This window comes from Capra hircus, chromosome 5, assembly GCF_001704415.2.
Source record: "Capra hircus breed San Clemente chromosome 5, ASM170441v1, whole genome shotgun sequence".
NCBI classification, from domain to species: domain Eukaryota; kingdom Metazoa; phylum Chordata; class Mammalia; order Artiodactyla; family Bovidae; genus Capra; species Capra hircus.
The window spans coordinates 42,268,364-42,285,748 of record NC_030812.1 but is presented as its reverse complement, the minus strand read 5'-3'; the positions used below and the strand labels follow the sequence as shown (position 1 = coordinate 42,285,748).

The window sequence follows — 17,385 nt, the reverse complement described above, 5'->3', positions numbered from 1 at the left end:
TTCACAAAAGAACTTCTAAGAGAAATTATCACTTTTTTTTTTTTTTTACTACAATCAGGTTTCCATGTGGCCAATGAAAAATGTATCTGAGAGTAAGCAACAGTTTTTCTAGGAGTTATTTTTGGATTTATATTCATTATAAACAGCTCTGTGTGCACGCTGCATGCTCAGTCATTCAGTCGTGTCTGACTCTTTGTGACCCCATGGGCTGTAGACTGCCAGCTTCTCTGTCCATGGGATTCTCCAGGCAAGAATACCGGAGTGGGTTGCCATTGCCTTTTCCAGGGGATCGTCCGGACTGTAGCCTGCAAGGCTCCTCCATGGAATTCTCCAGGCAAGAATACTGGAGTGCCTTGCCATACCCTCCTCCAGGGGATCCTCCCAACCCATGTCTCTATGTGCTCTGCATTGAGAGGCAGGTTTTTACCACTAGTGCTACCTGGCAAACCCTTAGGGGAATATGATGTAAAATTATGTTTGGGAACCACTGTTCTGAGGTTTCTCTCAACTCTAAAATGTGGTATTTTTGCCTTTTCAAGAATGCCCCAGTTCTACTATTACCACCACCTACTTCCAGACTATCACCATGCCTACCACACGGCTACTGCCACCAGCAGCGAGTGGAGATGAGAGAGGGGCACAGCAGAGCACGCATGTGCGTGTGTGCTTATTCGCATCTGATTCTGCAACCATACGGACTGTAGCCCGCCAGGCTCCTCTGTCCATGGCATTTCCCAGGCAAGAATACTGGAGTGGGCGACCATCTCCTTCTCCAGGGGATCTTCCCCAACCAGGGATGGAACCCACATCTCTTACGTCTCCCACATTGTGAGGGAGATTTTTACCATCTGCATTACCTGAGAGGGGGGAGTCAGCACTTGTTAAGGTCTGATGTGCCCCAGGTACCTTGATAAGCAATACAAGCATTAATGGTGTAAGACATCATCCTTACCCTAAGAACCCTACAGCTTCGTTCACTAAATGACACAGTGTAGTATTTTGAAGGATGATAATGTGTGGGGTCATATAATCATGTGTAAGCCATGTTTTATTATTTTACTTATTATTAATATTTTTAGGCTTTTGACGTTCTAATGCCATTTGACCTTGGGCATATGCTCCCACCTCAGGGCAGGATAACCCATAACAAACGTCTTTCGGAATGACTCTTATTGACACCATAGTCAAGATTTCATGAGATACCCTCCCCACCTTGATCTTACGGGCATAGCTGCAGAATATTGCTTGGGAATTTCTGTCATACACTGAGGAATACATTTTCACTCTCTAAGTATACTGTTGTTTCAGTGCTCCCCCTACAGGTCATATACGGAAGGGTTTTTAAAACAGAAATTAGAAATCTTGGGGGCATTACTCACACATTTGCTGAGAGCATGGCTCTCATGGATTTCACATTTGATGGAGGAACCAATCGCTCTAATAATAGCTCTGCGTGCATTCTTCCGGAATACTTACCAACCAAGCTCTTGGACTCAATCTGCCCAAATCACAAAATACATAAAATCTGCCCCCATACCTTACATATGCATGAGGCTTTATCACTTGCATTCTTGAATTCTCACCCATTCATCTGGAAGGAAATTTACTTACTCTATTCTAAACTGCTCCAGTCGGAGGAGGCAATGGCAACCCACTCCAGTACTCTTGCCTGGAAAATCCCATGGACAGAGGAGCCTGGTAGGCTGCAGTCCATGGGGTCGTGAAGAGTCGGACACGACTGAGCGACTTCCCTTTCACTTTTCAGTTTCATGCATTGGAGCAGGAAATGGCAACCCACTCCACTGTTCTTGCCTGGAGAATCCCAGGGACAGGGGAGCCTGGTGGGTTGCCGTCTCTGGGGTCACACAGAGTCGGACACAACTGAAGCGACTTAGCAGCGACAGCAGCAGCAAACTGCTCCAGTACCTAAGTCCTTCTCTTGTACAAATTTTGGCTAAAATAAGAGCTTTTTCCTATTAGTTTCTGCCCATGATATATTTAACCCTCCATGAATTATGAGGATGGAGTGGGCAATAAAACACTTTTAAAGATAATACACTTTAAAGGCTGGTTCAAGAAATAAACTGTCTTCTACAAAACGGTGATGGCAAATCAACCATTATCACCATGGTTGAGATCATAAGGGTCACCTGGAACAAGAAGTTGGCTGAAAGGATCTTCCTTCTGCAAAATGCCTATGATTACTTTTAAAAAAGAAGGTTAACATTTTAAAATATGTAATAAGAAAGTAAAGACAAGGATAAGGATAGTCTTGGATGGATAAGCACCCATCCAAGCTCTACAGAATATTCAAAGATGAAGAAATCTTGCCTCTCCTGGAAAAACTTTCAGTCTCGTGATCTGAGCTCTCATAGATTTCTAACCTGTTACTTCACAAATGTGGACTCATTCAACCGCATGATGTTTCTTGTTCAAGGGTTATGATGCATATTTGTGCTACAATAACAGGTTTGGGGTAGAATCTCTTTAATTTTACAAGACTCTTCATTAAACAGGAGCAGATAGGCTTAAAAAAGAATTGAAAAAGCTCATTGGTCACCATAAGTGGTTAGAGAAAGTAAGCACTCAAGAATGAAATGGCAAGTGAGAAGCTTCCTCTGTGCTGGGGCTTTCTAGAACTAAAGGGACATTTCATAGCTGAAACATGAATAATGCTAACATTGGATCAGGTAACCAATATTTAAAGAACCCCTACTATGTGTGTGAAACTAGGAAATAAGGAAACAGATGAATGAGCTCTTAGGAGACTTGATGTGTGCCTCTGTGTGTGTGTGTGTGGTGTATTTAAAGATATTTTATTCCCAGAGGTCTTTATTTTTTTTCTATGGATAGAGTGAGGGAAGAAGGAAGGAAATTTAAGGAGGACTATACAGATCTATTAAAGGTGTCCTGAGGAATGAGAAAGAGAATGATTGAGAAAAAGACAGACTGGAAAAAGGATGCAGTGTTGAGTGTCTGTCAGAGACTAATGTGGCCAAGGATACATGTGTGAGGTCTATTCCTTCAGGCTATATAGCAAGTCTTTGCTGCACTTTTAATGTATTCACTCTCATAGGTCCTTTAGCACTTAATTGTTTTTACTCACATTATTGCTTCAAGTGGGTTGAAAATTCCAATTTGTCTTTTAGAATCTGTGGGTAGACTAAAGATTCTATCAGGAGAAGAATGTTATTTTGAATATTTAGTAACAAGATGCGAACTTAGGGACCAAAATTCAACAGCAAATAAAGCGTAACAAGAGTGAAACTAATGAGTCGGGAAACCATACTCAGAGCAGGAGAATGAGGGGTTTTATGTGTCTGTTCGTGCCCCGTGATGCAGTGTGAGATCCAGGACAGACAAGAGGAGTCTCTCAGCCCCTCGTGGTGGTTCATGAGGCCAGAAATTACAGAGGACTTCTGTCTGGAGTCAATGGAGGAATGATGGGGATCATTTGTTTTTTTGAAGTATTTCTTTCCATAGAATAAACCTAATTTTAAGAGCTTGTTTCTTTTTCCACATTGTGCATGCATGCTCAGTTGTGTCCGACTCTCTGCGACCCTGTGGACTGTAGTCCCCCAGGCTTCTCTGTCCATGGAATTTTCCAGGCAAGAATACTGGAGTGGGTAGTCATTCCCTTCTCCAGGAGATCTTCCCGACCCAAGGACTGAGCCTGAGTCTCTTGCGTCTCCTGTATTGGCAGGTGGGTTCTGTATCAGCTGAGCCACCAGGAAAGCCCTTTCCATATTGAGACTAACAAATATTTAAGGAACATGTAGTATGTATCAGGCATTGTGCTATCAATACCACCAAGTGGGGAAATCAGAATCCAGAGGAGAAAGTGGTGGGGGGAATGAGGAGTGAGGCAGGCAGGGTGAAAAGGCTGGAAAAGGGAAGAAATATTGAGGCTTGTATTCAAACCTCTGATTTAGGGGAGGGAAATGGCTCCTAAATATAAGAATTCATATATTATAAGACATAGTAGGCAATAATAATTCCATCTGACACATTGTCTTTAAAATTACCTGTGGATTTAATGAGAAATGAAAATGATTGGAAGCTAAGCATTTTTAGAAAGCATATCATATTTGAGAACATTCACACTAATTTGTTCTCAAGTTACAGCTCTTTCTCACTAGCTGAGACATTTTTCTAAAGTATCTGCCAAAAAAGATTAGGCTTCATCTGACAGAGAGGACATTAAAGTCATTATGGATTTTTTTCTTTTTAACAAAAACAAGAGCCAGCTTCCTTTTCCCTACATGAGACTAATAATTGCTTCAACATACAGTTATCCACTGGAGGGCACTATTTCCCCATAGTACTATCAATACAATCAGATGGACTGGGCGGACTTCAGAACCTATCAGAAAACAGAGCCCTGCCACCGGGTTTGAATTATACCCAGATAATCCAGTAATCATGTATGGATGTGAGAGCTGGACCATAGAGAAGGCTGAGCACCGAAGAACTGATGCTTTTGAACTACGACACTGGAGAAGACTCTTGAGAGTCCCTTGGATTACAAGGAGATCAAACCAGTCAATCCCAAATAAATCAACCTTGAATGTTCATTGAAAGGACTGATGCTGAAGCTGAATGAAGCTCCAATACCTTGGCCACCTGATGCAAAGAGCCAACTCATTGGAAAAGACCCTGACGCTGGGAAAGATTGAAGGCAAGAGGAGAAGGGGACGACAGAGGACAAAGTGGTTGAATGGCATCACTAACTCAATGGACATTAGTTTGACCAAATTCTGGGAGATAGTACAAGACAGGGAAGCCTGGCGTGCTGCATCCATGGGGTGGCAAAGAGCTGGATATGACTGAGCGATTGAACAACAAATCATGATGAATTGCTAAATGGAAATGACACTTTAATGTCTGTAATATACTTACAGGTGAAAAACCAAACCAATCCATCGGCTGAAAAATAATTTTGCTAAAGTCATCTCCTGTAAAAAGAGGTCATGTATCAAGAGCTGGGAAAATCTGATGAGAACAGGGTAGAACATCACCTTACAGGAAAACAAATATTCATACAGTCCTTTAAACGCAGAGAGTAGGACCCCGAGCTGTACCTTTATGACACATTTCAAGTAACTCCAAAAGCAAACGACTTAGCCTACAAGTTAAAATCTCCTGACACAGTAACCGAGATTCAGAGCTGGACTCTCTCAAAATGGGAAGCCAAATACTCTGGGAATTGTCTGTGCCTGCCCTGATTAAAACACTTCTCCAAAAAGGGCTATTTTACCTAATTCTGTCAACCTGTACACCAAGATCTGTAACATGGTCTGCTAACAAAGACCAGAAATCTGACTTTAGAGAAAGACAAATATCATGTTATCTCTTGTATGGGGAATCTAAAAAAGTTAGACAAATGAACTTATTTACAAATCAGAAGCAGACTCACAGACTTAGAGAACAAACTTAACAGTTACCAAGGGAGAAAGGTAGGGGAAAGGGATAGGTTGAGGTAGGGGAAAGGGATAGATTGAGAGTTCTCTACACGTAAATAGAGACGCAGCAAAGACCTACTGTATAGGGCAGGGATCTCTGCTCAATACTCTGTAATCACCTAAATGGAAAGCAATTTGAAAAGCAGTGGTGGTGGTTTAGTCACTTAGTCATGTCTGACTCTTGCGACCCCATGGATTGCAGCCTGCCAGGCTACTCTGTCCATGGAATACACCAGGAAAGAATACTGGAATGGGTTGCCATTGCCTTCTCCAGGGGATCTTCCTGACTCAAAGATGGGACCCATGTCTCCTGCATTGCAGGCAGATTCTTTACCAATTGAATCATAAAGGAAGTGCTAAAGAGGGTTAAAAAGAATAGATACATGTATATGTATCACTGAATCACTTTGCTGTACACCTGAAGCTAGCCAACATTGTTAATCAACTATACACCAATATAAAATAAATTTTTCGTTTAAAAGCAGTGCATTTAGAACTCTCCACAGTGAAACTCTAATTTAATCACAGAAAGAGAAATTGCTCATTATGAACCTCAAACAATTATACCACACAACCTCTTCTTGAAGGTCAGGACAAGAACTCCATTGAAATGCTACCATTATGCTGCTTGGGGGAAGCACACAATTCTCCCTAAAAATAGGTCAGACCCTACAGAATGGCTTTAAGACTTCCCAGAAGCCTGCTGGAATTTGTATCCCATAGTGTGAGTGGACACAGAGATCAACTAGCAAAGCTGGAAGCCAGTGTCAGGATCAGGTTTCAAGTTCATAGATGTTGAAGAATGGAGTGGGATGGTGTCCTGAGAAGCACTTTTTACTTGAATCTCAGGATGAGGCAGCCTGTGGGAAGGGTGGTCTGGTGGATGAAATGGCAGTAAGAGGACCCAATGGGACTTACTCTGTTACTCTGCCAAGGGCCATGAGTGGGGAAGAAAGGAAGGTGGAGAGGGGAAAGGAGCTGTTATAGTGATTGTCAGTAGAGCTACTTCCACGTCTGTACTCTTGGGACTTATTCACACAGGGTCAAACATTTCAGTCTGCTTGGAGAGAAGCTAGGTCTCTGCTTGCAATAACTGATGGCCAATTTTTACCTTTTTAGGCAGAATGCTGCTACACTTAATTCCTTAAAAATATATCTTAATTTCTGTTCTACTCTTCCTGGGTTGTAGCCACTGTCATTTCTTTCATTTACCACTATTAACTTTTGCCTCATTTTCCATAAAAAATTTAAGGCAGATTTAAAAACTTTCACCTCCATCCTTTCAATTGCAGTGTTTTTTAAAAAAAAAATAATAAAGAACCATATAAAGCTTTGTTCTAACCCTTCAGAACCTCATTCTGCTGTTAGAAAAATGTGATTGTGCCTGTCCTACAGATAAAGAAAAAAATCTGCTTGATGTTACCCGTTAATGAAGGGCTGCAGCATGTTTCCAAAGCCTCCCCAGATGATACGGACATCCTCATAAAAACATTTTATAAGGATATGATTATAAAATAAGAGAAGTTTAAAATGTTATCATCTGCATCATCTAGGAGGATGTAAGGACAGAGTGGATATGTGCAGATTTTGGAGCCAGACTGTTCTGATTTAACCCTTCCACTCCATCTTTATTTCTTTGTGACATTGTGCATGATATTCAATCTCTCTCTTTTAGCTTACCTGCAAGAAGGAATAAAAATAGTACCTGCCTCACGGGATGCTGCGAAGAGTGGAGGAGATAAAATCAATACATTAGCCTGGTGGTAGGCAGCATGTGGTAGGTGAGTGGTCAACATGCTACCTTTCATTATTCGATTTCTCTTCCCATGCAGGCACAGTGGCTGGTGACATGGACTTATTTATTATTCAGGCTGTTTGAACAATAGAGACCTCCCTGCCACAACCCTTGAGAGCAGTTTTTGACTGGAGTTTTCTGAGCTGCTGCCTCATGTCTCCCTTTCAGACTGCTTTCTTTACGATATTCATATTTGCCACCACTGTGGTCCTTCATGTTGGATTACCACCAGGCTTCTGGAGCGGGAGCAACCAGATGCAAGGAAAACCTGTGGCAGACAGTGAGTTTCTAGACTGGCCATGAAATCGTTATCTGCCTTGAATATTTTGAAACTTAATCTCATAAAACCGAATTCTAGAGGAATTCCCCGGTGGTCCAGTGATTAGGTCCCATGTTTAAACTGCCAAGGCACAGCCAATATATACATACACAATAAAGCTGAATTCTACTAGATTTAGAAGCCAAAAAGCGTTCCAAAAGCCAAGCATGAAATTTGTTAAGAGGAATAACAGCATGACACTCCATAAACATACTGATTTATAATATATTTTTCACTTATTTTGCATAAAAGATAGGAATGTGCCACACCCCCTAAACTTCTCCACCACCACCCCTCCCCCACCACCACCACACACACACACACACACGCACAGTATAGGATCAGTTAGAAGATCATTCTCTGGAGCCAGACTGCATGGATTCAAATTCTGTTTGTCATTTTCTCATCCCCAGAAATTTACTATTCCACTATTTTGGCAATAATGTAAACTCTGTTTCCTGACTGTAAGGAGGGGATAATAAGTCCCTTGTGAGGATTAAATGAGAAAGTGCATATAAAGGGTCACTACATCTCACTGAGTTAATTTCATTGATGTTACTTGGAGTTCAGTAGGATTGATCTCTAAATGGTTGTTTGTTATGTAATTATCCTTATATTGTCAGGCTGAGCCGTGAACTGTGGCTGATAGACTGTGTTCCATGGTACCGGGTTCTAAATTCCACTAGAACAAATAGTGTTTATTTGAAGGAGGCTTTATGGTATGTGCACAACAGCCTGGAAAGATCAAGGAAACCTGGAGTATAAACTTGGCTCTGTTATAACTGGTGTCATCACCTTTGGTGAGTGGAGTAACGCTCTTGGTTCCCCACCCAGATCACCTTTCCTAGACTGGTGCCTGCACCTTCTTCTCCCCAGCTGCTGGGAGTATTGACCGAGGATGACACACAGCTGCCTCTTCTCTGGAGAATCGCCCCCGGCTGATGGGAGTGGCCTAGTCCAGCAGTACCCAGGAGTAATGCCTCCACCATCCTCAGGTGGCCTGAAGTCAATGGCTGACTGACATGGGGTACAGATGCCCTCAAGGTGGAACATCTCACGTTCCAGCTCTCCCTGTGTGGTCAGGCTGAGGCCAGACATCAATGGAAAGCATCTCTTTGCTTCCCCTGCTTTCCTTTAGGCTTCTCCCAGAAGCTCTCTCTAAATCACTTGGGACAAGAATCCTTGTCAGGCTGCTTTTAGGGCATAGCTAAGTCACTTCAGTCATGTCTGACTCTTTGCGACCTTATGGACCATAAAGCCTTCTAGGATCCTCCATCCATGGGGATTCTCCAGGCAAGAATACTGGAGTGAGTTGCCGTGCCCACCTCAGGGGGATCTTCCCAACCAAGGGATTGAACTCGCGTCCCTTTGTCTCCTGCACTGGGTAAGCAGGTTCTTTACCACCAGTGCCGCCTGGGAAGGAACCTCATCTAACACCTAAGAAACGACCAAGAAAGGAGATTCTGGGTCTCAGCTTCACTGAACAGAAAATGAGGGAGTTCAACCCCTCTTTCACTCATGGTTCCATGTGGTGAATACAGATTTTAATTTCTAGAGTATTTTTTATGCTTTGTAGCCTGATGCTCAGTTGTATACATTCTACACTTTTTCCTTTACTTTATATCTCCAAGGGGAGATCAGTCGAGGAACAATCAAGTATGTGTCTCCTAAGTTAAGGGCTTCCCTGGTAGCTCAGCTAGTAAAAAAAATCCTCTGGCAATGCAGAAGACCCAGGCTTGACTCCTGTGTTGGGAAGATCTGCTGGAGAAGGGATAGGCCACCCACTCCAGTATTCCTGGGCTTCCCTTGTGATTCAGCTGGTAAAGAATCTGCCTGCAATGCCGGAGACCTGGGTTCAATCCCTGGGTTGGGAAGAAGCCCTGAAGGGGGGCATGGCAATCCACTCCAGTATTCTTCGCCTGGAGAAACCCCATGGACAGAGGAAACTGTCCTTATGGACTGGTTACAAGTTACAGTCCTTATGGACTGGCCACAAAGAGTCGGCTGAGCAACTAAACACTGCACAGCATTCCTAAGTTAAAATTTTTGAGCACTGAAATGTCTCTCTGTAGGGGAGGGCAGGGGGTGGATGTCAAGACATTTCCCTTGCTTCAAGGAAATGACAGTAAACAAAGGCTATGAGTTTAGGTGTAGAATACTCAGCATTCTCTTGATGCCTGCGTTTCCATTGCTTCCTCCACTGCAGACATCTTTCCAGCTCTGAAAGACATCTCCCAGGCTCAGCCAGGTTGCAACCCCTAACAAAACCTTTAAACTCACATACCTGGGTGCTTTCTCATCATTTGCACAGTATTTATGGACACCAGAACAAACCATGCTGTGGTGCAGTGTAAGAAAAGTTAGAGAATGAATGTCATTGGGTATCAGCGACCCTAGGGGGTCTAGGGAGACTTCGATTATGATAGGAAGAAAACCTCCATTAACGCCATACGCCTACTGGCCCATTCACTCATTTCTGAGGCAAATTTAAGTCAGGAGTGAGAGTGCCTTGTAATAATGAGTCCATCCTTCCTTTCTGGACAGTTTTCTAATTGCCTTCGCTTGCTTTTTATTTCTAATAGAAAATCAGATGAGAAAAATGAGGAAATAATGTGAATCTACCTGTTGATTTCCTTCCCATAAAATTGGCTCCATTAGTCACACAATAGCCTAAAGGAGAAATCTGCAGAAACTTCTATTTACAACTTCTCTGTCTTCGTACAGAAGAAAGTGTACCATTCTAAGAGCTGCGTGTGATCTCTTGTTTACTGGGCATTTGGAAGCTGGCAAAACCCAGCTATACAATACAGTTTCCTTGAGAGGGACAAGAGAAGAATTTGAGGAGGACAGGAATGGGACAAAGGAAGAAGGAATAGGAGCTGACCGTGGCCTCCTGCTGAGCCAGCCTGTGATGTTGGTTGTCTGGCTCAACTGTCACAAGACCTTTGCACAGCATGCGCTGTTCTCACTACTGGTGAACAAGCAGGTTATACACGTAGAAGGTGTGGAGCAAGCACCTGAATGTAGCTCTCAAACTCATGGACTCACGTGGGAAATGAATTTCTTTGTTAGATGAGAATTGATTCAATTTAATACACACCGAGGAAACCAGAATTGAAAGAGACACATGTACCCCAATGTTCATCGCAGCACTGTTTATAATAGCCAGGACATGGAAACAACCTAGATGTCCATCAGCAGATGAATGGATAAGAAAGCTGTGGTACATATACACAATGGAGTATTACTCAGCCATTAAAAAGAATTCATTTGAATCAGTTCTGATGAGATGGATGAAACTGGAGCCGATTATACAGAGTGAAGTAAGCCAGAAAGAAAAACACCAATACAGTATACTAACACATATATATGGAATTTAGGAAGATGGCAATGACGACCCTGTATGCAAGACAGGAAAAAAGACACAGATGTGTATAATGGACTTTTGGACTCAGAGGGAGAGGGAGAGGGTGGGATGATTTGGGAGAATGGGATTCTAACATGTATACTATCATGTAAGAATTGAATCGCCAGTCTATGTCTGATGCAGGATACAGCATGCTTGGGCCTGGTGCATGGGGATGACCCAGAGAGATGTTGTGGGGAGGGAGGTGGGAGGGGGGTTCATGTTTGGGAACGCATGTAAGAATTAAAGATTTTAAAATTTAAAAAATAAAAAACTAAAAAAAAATTATTAAATAGTATTAAGTAACCAAATTTATAAACAGGATTAGAAAACCTCTAAGTCAAGCAACAGTTAAAAATATTTATGATGTTGAATAGCAGGTTCAACTGTATCAATTCAGTTTAAAAGAAGTTTCAACATTCTTTTTTTTTTTTAAGTTTCAACATTCTTAAGTTCAAAAATATAACTGACTTGCTGCTGCTACTGCTGCTAAGTCGCTTCAGTCGTGTCCAACTCTGTGCGACCCCATAGATGGCGGCCCACCAGGATCCCCTGTCCCTGGGATTCTCCAGGCAAGAACACTGGAGTGGGTGGCCATTTCCTTCTCCAATGCATGAAAGTGAAAAGTGAAAGGGAAGTCGCTCAGTTGTGTCCGACTCTTAGGGACCCCATGGACTGCAGCCCACCAGGCTCCTCTGTCCATGGGATTTTCCAGGCAAGAGTACTGGAGTGGGGTGCCATCGCCTTCTCTGATAACTGACTTAGTACAGGCTTATGGAATGAGATCAGAGAATGAAAAATGAAAACAGTACTAGATTTAACTTTTCTTCTTAAAAGAATAATATCATTTTGTATTGATTGGGTTTTTAAATTTTTATTCAAAAACTTTTTAAAAATTAAAAAAATAAATTGTCTGCACTACATTGCACATGGGATCTTAGTTCCCCAACCAGGTATTGAACCCATGCTCCCTGCAGTGGAAGCAGTTTAACTGCTGGACCACCAGGGAAGGTCCCTATATTGATTGCTAATTTTATGGTATCCTTTGAAAAAAGGTGGAACAGATACCATCATACCTATTTTGTAGATAGGGAAAACTGTACCAAAAGGACTTAATTAACCTTTTGAGTCACTTATTTAGTAAATGTCAAGTAGTATTAACACAGAGACCCAGCTCAGTAGTTTATCATAGACTATCTGTTTTTATGGAATTTTTTAAATAAATATTTGAGCTCCTCATATATAAAGGAGCATTCAGTTCAATTCAGTCGCTCAGTCATGTTCGACTCTTTGCGACCCCATGAATCGCAGCACGCCAGGCCTCCCTGTCCATCACCACCTCCCAGAGTTCACTCAGACTCACTTCCATCAAGTCGGTGACGCCATCCAGCCATCTCATCCTCTGTCATCCCCTTTTCCTCCTGCCCCCAATCCCTCCCAGCATCAGAGTCTTTTCTAATGAGTCAACTCTTCGCATGAGGTGGCCAAAGTACTGGAGTTTCAGCTTTAGCATCATTCCTTCCAATGAACACCCAGGACTGATCTCCTTTAGGATGGACTGGTTGGATCTCCTTGCACTCCAATTAATTAACTCCATAATAGTTTTCAAGTGCTTACAATATATCGTGCTTACAGGAACCATGGAACACACAGGAATGTGAAACACACGGAAATATCTTGAGCCTGTACCTGTCGTTATGACTCTCACAAGCTAGTGAGGGGACAGGACAATCTATCAAAACCCTATTTCAGTCCTTTTCTAAATGATTCTTTAATAAAAATCACTGCTAGAAGTGTGGTACATGTTGAGAATGCAGAGGTGTTAAAAAACACTGTGGGCTTCAGTAGGGGTCATGGCCAAAGGTAGAAGGTAAGTTTTGTGTTGGGACCTGGAGACTAGAGATAGCTGTCAGGAGGATGAGGAGGAACCAGGTGAACAAAGGTGCACACAGACGGGGACATGGCCCACTGAGAACAGACTACAGGGTTTATTTGGGGGCATTGTGGTAAATAGAACATTCAGAGCCAGATAGTACAGGACCTCTAAGGCTCATCAAGGTGGTCTGTGCCTTATCCTGCAGGCAAAAGGGAGCTATTGAGGATTCATACACAGCAATGTAACATAATGCAAGTATTGTTATAGCAAGATAAATCTGAAGCGTGTATAGTATGAACTGAGGGAGGGAAGAGAATTAGATCAGACAAAAATGATGAAATAAAGTCATATATGTGAAATATATAATCCCATTAGTCTTAATGCCATTTTTATAATCATAGGACAGAATAATGCAAATATAAAGTAATGAGAGCTAGGTCCAGGGTTATGGCTACAAAGAGAGGAATTGAAAATGAGGATATCCAAGTAGTAAGAATCAATATGACCTGGTGACTAGTTGGAAATAGAGGAAAACAAGGGGACTGATCTGTCCCTCCCCTTATAATTCTTTAGTCTGCATAATTTTCAGGGTATACCCTCTGTACTCAGTCAAGCATATTCAATTAGTCTCTATATTTTCCTTTATTTTTAATTTAAAATTATATTCTATTATCAATTATGTCAGAGGAATAGATTCTCCCCCTCAGGGATGAGAGATTTATATGGTATGACCCAAAAGATTTTTGGGGAAAAATGACTCATAATGCAGCTTTTATGATCTCATAGTGATTTTAATGAAGCCAGACTTTCATGCAATAAACCGAGGATTATTATTTCACTCTGGGATCAGGAGATGGAAGGCTGTAAAACACAAGGCTATTTTAAAGGCACCATTAGAACATATAAACATAAATTATGTTTTAAGGCTTAAAATTCTCAGGAAAGTTTCTACTATATGGAACACTGTATATCTCTCATCTTTCACCACTCTTAAAACCCTCATCACTATGACATCTTGGCAAGGGAAGTATGGTAGAAAAACAGGATGAGAATAGAGACGATGGAATAAATAAGGTGTTTACCTACAAGAACTGGCTGTTAACCTGAGAACTATTCAATATAACATTCATACATTCATTACAGCATTTATTGACAGGAGCTCTTGCTTTTTAGGAATTATGTTCTATATGGAAGAGACAAATAAATCATATATGTGCCCTAAAGAAGCTTAGAGTTTATGGGGTAAGACAGATGATTAAATGAAAACATTTACCTAAGAAGTTTATAAATACTATATGCACTTAAGATTACGGCACTAGGATAGAGGGGCATGGAGGAGAGGGAACTGAATCCAGGTTGGAAGGTGGGTGAGAGGAAGAAGCAGAAGGAGGTAATGACTTTCAAGAGAAAGTGATGCTTGAATTGCCTTCTCCATATTCCTTGCCTATTCCTTACCTCCACTCCTCACCCCAGGACCACTTGTCTCTTTTCTGGGTAGTCCAACCATACACAGGTAATCCAAGACAATTTTCCTCTTCTTCTCTTACTGCCTTTTACATGGTTGATTCCTAAAGAAGTAGCTTCAGCTCAATCTACCTCTCTGATGAAAACTCTTAAGTTATGGGGAGAAAGCTCATCAGTGCCTAAAAGTAGCCACTCAAGAACTAGAAAACTAATGTCTTGGAAGCCAAAGGAAGAGAGAGTTTCAAACAGGAAGTGGGCGTTAATGTTGGATGTAAAAAGAAACAAAACATGTGCTTTGACTTTGGTGGTTAGACCACTGACATACTTGGCAAAAAGATATGAGAGAAACAGTGAGGATGGAGGCTTACAGATCATAGAGGCACCAAATATACTGCCTATTTAAGACACATCTGAGAAAGGAAGAAGAGATAAAAATCAGAGGAGGGACTGGATGAAGGGCGTTTCTTTGATACAAAAGGTAACCATTTTCATGCTAAGGGTATTGCATCAGCAAAAAGGTTGCAGTTGAACACAGAGGAAGAAATTTGATAGAGTAAGTGATCAGGGTGGGGAGGGAGGAGCTGGAGCCCTTGTGGGGAGAAGAGTTTTTTCCTGCTCAAGGCAGGAAGTGGAAGGCAATGGGTGGGGATGCAGGAAAGTCTGTAGACCAGGAGGCAGGGAATCCACTTAACACTGATCACACACTTAGTATCCAGAGTTCCCAATGTAGACCACAAAGAGGAGCAAGACACCATCCCTGTGCAATCGTTTCTTAAACATTCACTTCATTCAAATGAATTAATGGATACTTAACCTTCTGCCCCTTGAAATTCAAACATGCCCAGCAGTAGCCTACAAAGGGCAGGATACTGGAAATAGATTCTCCCCAGAGGACTAAACTGCTGACCTTGCTCAGAACTGGTGGTGCATGATGCTAATAAAAATTAATCTGATTTTCAGTCAGTTTTATTATCAACTTTAAATCATCTTTGTGACCCCCTTATCACTTTCATCTGACCAGATCTTTTCTGCCACCCTGAGCTTGCTATACCACTGCTGCTCAGACAACTTCTTCAAGGTTTCTCTTTGAAGCAAACATAAAGGCATGAAACTAATTTAGGTAACAAGCATAGAAAAGCCTGAAGGAAGTGAAGAAGTCAAGTTTAGCTCCTTCATATTGCAGAAGAAGAAAGCAAGACCCAGATAGGTAAAATGATTCATCTGAAATCACTCAATCCAGAAATGGCAGAGCTGGGTCTGGAGTCATTCTTCCGGTTGGCCTTAGAGAGAAAGTTCATCTTGTCTGCCCTTTAAGATTGCAGCCCAGACAGCAATTTGGTGGCATCTAAGTAAGAGAATGGTCCATGTAGACCCAAGTAGATTCATAAGGAAACCAAGTCTTCTGGGGGTGGAGGTAGGAAGAATGACTTGATTGTTCTCCATTTCCCTTCCATGATGGAGTCAAAGTACTCTTTAATAGAACTCTGGCGATCACTGCAACAAACTCCTTTCTTTTCACTTCATTTATTGTTCTTTGATAATACTTTCAAAGAAATTTGAATTACCCACTTGGTATTTTGCAGTTCTTAAAGCCCCAAACTATATTTTCTGAAATATGGGGTATATGTGTATGCATGTGATAAAAAATACAATCAAAATTTACATACATGATATAAAAACCTAAGGCAACAACCAGGACAGTGATAGAAAATGGAGACCCAGGGAAACAAGCGGAGGATGAACCTGGGAGAATGAACCTTGAGAAGCTCTCAGTTCCCCACCACCCTGATGTCCAGTGTTGGGTATAATAGCAATCATATTTCAAACGTAAGCACAAAGCTTCTTATTTTAAGACATACCACAGGAAAGCTTTACTTAATATTTTGAGGAAGCAAAGAATTAGCCCCTCATTTAAATATTTTGCATATTCTAGTTTCCCTATTTAAATTTGCTTTCAATGGGAACGTACCAGTACAAATATATCACAAAGGCAGGTAAACAACAAAAATAACGTTATGAAGCTTGAGATATTTACTGTTTGTTTGGCTCAAGGGAAGCAGAGATAAAACTTTATAAAAATTAATTTGTAGTATAGACTCTTTCTACCTTCCTATAAGAATGTGGTCTTTGGTGGGAAATACTCTGTTATATCTAATAAATATTCTTATTCCCATACCGTCTATCTACCAGAGTTTTGATGACAATTAAACACGATAGTGTTATATGTGAACAGTGGCCTTTAAAAGCACTCAATAAATGATTATAGAAGCTGTCCTGTAGTTGAAGAAGACTCGACTTGGGTCTACACCAGACCCAAGTCTTATCAAAATCAGATGTGACTAAAAGATTATTGATAACACAGCTAGACTCTTTTAGGGGACAAGAAAAACCACTTCCTCCTAGTGTTCATTTGGTGGTGAACGATTCTACCCGGTATGCCAATCATCTCTAGTTCTATCCTTCTCAGTTAGGAATACTCAAAAAAAAAAAAAAAAAAAAAAAAGCAACCTGTCAGGGGAATCTAGAAAAAGTTCTTACCTCTCCTGAAGTCCTATGGGCTTCATTTTGAAAGGAGAAGGGCAGACAGAGGTGGTAGCTTTGATCTCAGGAGTGTATCGGCCTTGAGGGTCCACAACCACACTCAGTACCTTTGGCGCCTGTTCAGGCTGGACCATGCTGTTGGCTGTCTTGTCCTCAGAATGCGAAGGCTGTAACACAATGGGTGATAGGTGGATCTCCTGATTTTTCTCTTTATCTTGTCTCAGGGAAAGCTGAAATTTTTCTTTTAATCTGTAAAGAATCTATGGAAGGAGATACAAAGAATTTCCATCAGTTTTTCAACAACAGAATATGATCTCCATCCCAACTTAGAAGACAAGCCAAAGTAAGTGAGCAAAGCTTCCTAGGATGATTTCTCAGTTTTATACTACTGAAGATTTTCTTCAAAAAGATACAGTTTGTTTCCATTTATGGAGTGCAAAGGGCTTCTCTGGTGGCTCAGTGTTTAAAAATCCACCTGCAATGCAGAAGACTTGAGTTCAATCCCTGGGTCAGAAAGATCCG

At 41.5% G+C, this 17,385-nt stretch overlaps 1 protein-coding gene across 1 annotated transcript in view; it reads right to left on the bottom strand.

Annotated features, from left to right (window-relative positions):
* Nucleotides 1-17,385, bottom strand: part of PTPRR (protein tyrosine phosphatase, receptor type R) — a 279,908-nt gene that overhangs the window by 92,894 nt on the left and 169,629 nt on the right. Inside the window, exon 6 of the mRNA XM_005680173.2 lies at nt 16,861-17,123. Coding sequence (XP_005680230.2) covers nt 16,861-17,123 — 263 coding nt within the window. The remainder of the gene's footprint in view (nt 1-16,860; nt 17,124-17,385) is intronic.